This window comes from Dipteris shenzhenensis, chromosome 7, assembly GCF_047967505.1.
Source record: "Dipteris shenzhenensis isolate YYH24624 ecotype China chromosome 7, Dip_SZ_1.0, whole genome shotgun sequence".
Classification (NCBI taxonomy): Eukaryota; Viridiplantae; Streptophyta; class Polypodiopsida; order Gleicheniales; family Dipteridaceae; genus Dipteris; species Dipteris shenzhenensis.
In genome coordinates this window covers 42,630,381-42,636,201 of record NC_141602.1, presented here as the reverse complement: position 1 = coordinate 42,636,201, position 5,821 = coordinate 42,630,381, and the positions used below count along the sequence as shown (strand labels likewise).

The 5,821-nt window shown below is 44.7% G+C and overlaps 1 protein-coding gene across 1 annotated transcript; it reads right to left on the bottom strand.

Moving 5' to 3' along the window:
• Positions 1 to 2,591: 2,591 nt before the first annotated feature.
• On the bottom strand, positions 2,592 to 4,758 carry LOC147900373 (uncharacterized). The gene has a single exon (XM_087377563.1). The coding sequence runs from the start codon at positions 3,853 to 3,855 to the stop codon at positions 2,965 to 2,967; it is 891 nt and encodes a 296-aa protein (XP_087233689.1). The 5' UTR covers positions 3,856 to 4,758; the 3' UTR covers positions 2,592 to 2,964.
• Between the last annotated feature and the right edge of the window lie 1,063 nt (positions 4,759 to 5,821).

The following is a 5,821-nucleotide window of genomic DNA, read 5'->3' as shown; positions in this document are numbered from 1 at the left end:
CTGATTGAAGTAGTACTTTGCACACCCTTTCTAGTCAGCCATTGCGACTCAACTGGGTGAAATTAAAACTGAATTTGAAGCAGACTTTCCAGGAATTCAAAGTAGATTTGAGATTGCCTATCAGCATTTAGTGCAAAATACAGCTCCAGATCAAGGATTTTTGCAAGGATTAACTGAGGGCTTTTATTCAGGAGGTCAACCCTATCATAATGGTGTTAAAATTTTTCAAATCTGAGAACTTTGAAATTCGACCCTCAAACAGGCTGACATGTGGCAACCGGCGATTGGGACAAATTTTGAATAGAGGCTCATGAACACATGCTCCAAATTTAAAACGAAATGGACATGGTTTTCCCACCTTTTTCCATGAATTTAATGCTCTGATACCACTGAAACAGAACTAGCGCTAACTCTAGCTAGTTCTAATAAATCTGGCAGACTGTACAGTCCTAGTCTAGACCATTTCAATTCTTAGAGCAGAAATGAATACATCAGACAGGGAGTTGTGCAAGGACTTTCAGCTTGAGCTAAGAGCTCTGCTGTACAAATCAAATTTGGCATTATATATGTGTTTAGATCAAAAGCCTAGTACAAATGGGACAGCCAGGCTCTTCATAGAATTAAGGCAGGCTGTTGTACAACTGTGTATATGGGATAATACCCAAAACTAACTACAAAAGTAATTGAAAAGCCAACTAATCTAGCCCCTTTTGTTACAGGAAGTGCCCAGCGCCCTTGCAAGTCTGATGTCCATTTTCCATAGGCCTTGGCCTTCAACCTATGAACATATCCTTTAGCTGGCTAAAATTGCAATGTTATTTGTGTACTTCACAGTTCGACAAGATTATTATTCCAGCCAGTCTGTTGTTTCTTGAGTGGTCTCTCCAACTCTTGTTATCCCTTCTTTCTCAGGCGTTTAGGAATTTCCAAGGAGATTTCAGATCTCAGATGCCTCAGTGGACATTTCAACCTGGCTCTTGGAGGCAGCTCTCTCTTCTATTTACATGTCCCTAACTAGTTTCAGCTATCTATTAGCACTTGGTTGCATGAGCTCTACACAACTGGATAGCCTGTCAGCATTCTTGAGGCCTTAGCTCTAGTTCTAGATGAGTAAAGGTGATGTCCCAGCTATGCACTCACTGTTACATCTCCATGAATGGCGCAGCAATTGTTTTGAATGCCTATTAGTCGCAAAAAAGGTTACTATATTTGAGGGTTAAAAACGTTCATGTTTAGTGCTCTGTATTTGACACTGAATGACAACAACAACAGAAAGTCATTATGCAAGAGCAAAAGGCAAAGTGCACTTCATAGCCCTAGGATAACTCACCCACTGTCATCCACAGCCAGGACTCTAGAACATGCAAACTGTAATACAACACACACATAGCAACATATAAGACTAGAATATCCAATCCTACAAAAATATTTTTAAAAAGTTGAATACATTCAAAAGGCCTGCCCTGGAAGCTGAGAGAGAGCACAAGAAGAAGAAGAAGAAGAAGAAGAAGAAGAGAGAAGGAGAGAAAGTGGGAGAAACAATCGGCCGGAAGCACCTCTAAATAGAAAACAAAAAAAGAAGACAAATTGAATGTGCAGCATGGAAAGGGGGCAGAAAGCTGAGAGAGAGAGAGAGGGAGAGAGGGAGAAAGAGAGAGAGAGAGAGAGAGAGAGAGAGAGAGAGAGGATTCGAAGGGAAGAAATTAACAATGAGAGAGGGAGGAAGAGAGAGAGAGAGAGAGAATGAGGTGTGGCTCCACGCGGCTGGAATCCCTCAAAAAAATGAGCTTTTGAAATGCCCATCAGCTTCACTTAGGCCTCCATATATGGCAGGCCAAAAACCGAAGGGAAGAAACAAAGAACAATTGCATGGGGTTGGGGCAGTTTAGAAGGGACATGAAACAAAGCTATGCTTGAAAGAGAAAGAAAGAAGAAAGGAGAGAGTATATATCAAGCCTATATATACGAAAGGCTTAGTGGAAAGCGGGAATACGTGCAACGCAATAATCAATCGCATGAGCAGTCGTATATTGATATTCGGTCACATGATTTACACACACAACTGGATAGACCAAAAGAATAGCAACCTGTAGGCAATGTCAGTGTCATGTACATGCCTGAGGTATATATCATTTGGATAGATATAGCCTCTTTGAACTTTCAACAAGTGGTTTCTCACTTCATGCCCCTCCCCTTACGTTGCTACATTATCTATGTGCAAATAAACAATGAAAGAAAAGCATGTACATCATGGTAAGATCCCCTGCCTTGACCCCCACTCCCACTGCCACAAAAGAACTAATGCAGGAAAAGCACGTAAACTTTCTGTGTCACAAGGTTAGAGCTCGCTTGAATGAGAAGCATAGAACTTTACCATTAAGCAAAAGAAAAAGTCCAATGATCCAAGTACATCTTGGTTCCTACAACCCTAGATGAGTAGCCAGACAGCAACGCTATAGCCATCTTACTAACTCCTGAGCGTAAACAGAACCTATGCAAAAAAAAATCCAAGGCTTTGTCATCATTGCAATAACAAGTCTTATAAGCAACAAACCTTTGGGAAAAAAGTCTTATACGCAGAAAAAGGAGTCTTATAAGCAACACCCTATCTCCCAACATGAAGAGACTCTACCATTGAATACTCAGTACAGGGCAATAACCTACTTTCATTTTCATGCATTAACAGTTAACGGCAGACCAAATAGCTGTGTACATTTGGTTCTCATCATTCTTCATTACGCCCATTGTCTCCAAAAAACTGCCAAGTACAGGATCAGAAGAATATATGAAGTACCACAAATTGGAAAAGTGGTAGGGCATCTAACAAAAAGGAAAATCGGGCAAGATATGCGGAATGAAAAAGATGAGGATCTAGTTCAAGACCGAAGATCGGCAACAGACACAGTAAGGTACTCCAGTTATCAGTAAGCCATGTGGCCTGACGAAGGTCTCCTTCAAGTCACCTCAGCCAGAACTAGTGGAGCTTGAACTTGAGGGCTTCTGCTTTCTACAGCCCCTTTTGCGCCTCTTCCTTTGAAGTTTGGCCATCTCCAGCTTCATTTTCGTATAAATTTCCATCTTAGCTAACTCAATTCGAGCAAATACTTCAGAAAATCCTACGACTGCGTCCGCCAAGGCCTGCATTGGATTGTCGGAGTTCCTTTTGCGCTTCTTGACATGGACATTTTCTGGCTGCTGGGGGAGTTTATCCCGTTCACTGGAATTATCGGTGGATTCTTGTACTGCTGTAAGACGTAAGAGCTTCATGGGTTGCTGATAAGGTTGAGGATTTAAGCCATCCTCCGACAAACCGCCTGCTTCCTCTGTTACAAGTTTCCCATTCTCTAAGAACTCCTTGCAATGCACCTCATAGCACTCTTCTGGAGAACCAGAGCAATCTAGCTTCTCCTCTTCCCTATCCACATGGTTGTATACTACGAGAGAGGATTTCTGATGTGTGTCCAAGAGCTCCAAACCCTTTCCCTGCTTTAACATCGACCCCATCATCGTGTCCAATGTGCTAAAGAACGGCCAGGTCACCGCGCTCCCATTCACCGCCTTCCGTTTTTCCATCTTGTACCGCCGCTTCAAGCTGTCCACCTTATCCCTGCATTGCTTCATCGTCTTCAAAGATTTAAATCCCTCGCTTCGAGTATTCACGTTGTTGACGACCTCCTCCCAATCCTTCGTCCTCAGGTAACCGCGCCCAACAGAAAATTTCTGGGCATAGCTATCCAGCAGAATTCCGACCGCTTTGGGGGTCCACTCACAGGATGAAGCATTCTTTTGTCGTCGGCCCTCCTCATCACTACCCAAAGAGAGAAAAGGAGGGCCAGGCCTCTTAGGCAAAACCATGGACTCCACGTGTGCGAGGCGAGCACCTACTGTTCTGGCCAGGGCTGGAGATGTAGGCGCGCGGAAGCAAGGCAATCGAGGAGAGAGTCAAAAGCTCTAATGGTACTCTGCAAAAGCTTGTCTACATCGCTCCACCCTTCCTGCTGCCTGATCTGACCTGACCCTCGAAGCGCTCCTCTCCAGACGACGCTTTCCGGAAATTTTCGTGTCCGTTTCTGGAGATAGTCGCCTCCTCGCTTCGATTGCACTTACGGTTGCAATCTGTGTCTCTTCGCCTACACTCTGTCTCCTGCCTCCTTCTTTCGCTTGCAATTACGATTTGCAATCTGCACTCTCTCTCTCTCTCCCTCCTGTAATTTGCCGCCTCCTTACCTTGAAAGCCCTTTCTCTTCGCCTACGTTACGGGACTCCCTCTCTCTCACACTCTCCTTCTCTCTCCTGCCTATGATCTCTGCAACTCTCTATCTACACGCCCAGAGCTGTCTACTCCCGACCCATTACTCCAAAACACATTGGAAATCGCTCCCACCCTAGAACGTCCGGCGCACCCTCTCCATTAACGGCACCGTCCAGTTCCCTCGCTCGCGTGCCCCACAAGCAAACTGGGGGGGAGGCAGTCCGCGAAATGGGTCGACGGAATCGTCGTCTTCTGGGGGTGCACCAGGGGCGAAACGTAGAATCCGACGCTGCCATGGGGGATGATCTACGGCGTGAAAACAGCTGGGGCTGCGTCCGAACCCAGGTGTGGCCGGAACGGAAGGGACAGCCTTTGAATCGTCGGTACTTACACATTACACGTAATTTCTTCCGACGGCCGATGTGAATGGGTGCTGGTATCGGCCCTTCCGCCGGACGTTCCTCCTATTCCCATTCCTATGTGGACGTGCGCTCCTTCTTTGTCGCATCAACAACGAGGGAAGGATCTCTCTCTCTCTCTCTCTCTCTCTCTCTCTTAGCAACTCCCATTTATACTTCACTTTGGCCTAGGACTTTTCTTTTAGCCATAGGACTCCTACCTCAACGGAGTGCTTTAGTAAGACTCATCGTTCGTTTTCTTAAGAGTGCCTCCTCAAAGGAGTGCTATAGTGCACTAAGTGCATAGTGAGTACTCGGAGGAGTGCTATAGTGCAGTGAAAGGAAGTTCTATAGTGAGTACTCGGAGGAGTGCTACAGTGAGACGAAGTGCTATAGTGCAGTGAGAGGAGTGCTATAGTGCAGTGAGAGGAACTCCTATAGTGAGTACTCGGAGGAGTGCTATAGTGCAAGAGTGCTATGCTGAGTACTCTCAGGAGTGCTATAGTGACTTTTATTAGCACTACCTCCTTAGAAGAATGCTATAGTGACTTCTCCTTATTGAGACTTTTATTAGCACTACCTCCTTACAGAAATCCTTCTCCTTATTGCGACTTTTATTAGCATTACTTTTTTAGAGGAGTGCTAAAGTGAGTACTTTGGCTTTCTCCTTATTTGGGACTTCTATTAGCACTACCTCCTTAGAGGAGTGCTTTTCTCTGATTATTGATTACTGTGGCCTTCTCCTTATTGGGACTTTTATTAATACTACCTTAAGAGCCGTGTGCTATAGTGAGTACTTTGGCCTTTTCCTTATTGGGAATTTTATTAGCACTACCACCTTAGAGGAATGCTATAGTGGACAATTGAAACTTTCACTTGTAATACATTTGGGATCCAGGTGAAGGATAATGGCCGATTGAAGAGGAACTGGCAGTGCAGTTCAGCTTATCTAATAGTCAAAAATTGATCATGCGGCGATTGCTGCTCAATATAAGGGACACCTAGCCAAAGAATCAAGTCTGTGTAGATAAGGGAAACCTCAAGGGGTAAGCAGGTAAAGACCTCTGTAAATGCTCTATGAGGGATTCAAAGTCACAGCAGGGACACTGGATTGCAACAATGGCTTGCAAGAAATGGGGAATATATGCTCCGAGAGAAGGATTGACATCTA

Excerpts from the sequence above, each read along its gene's own strand:
- LOC147900373 (XM_087377563.1), bottom strand. The coding sequence starts at position 3,855 with ATGGTTTTGCCTAAGAGGCCTGGCCCTCCTTTTCTCTCTTTGGGTAGT.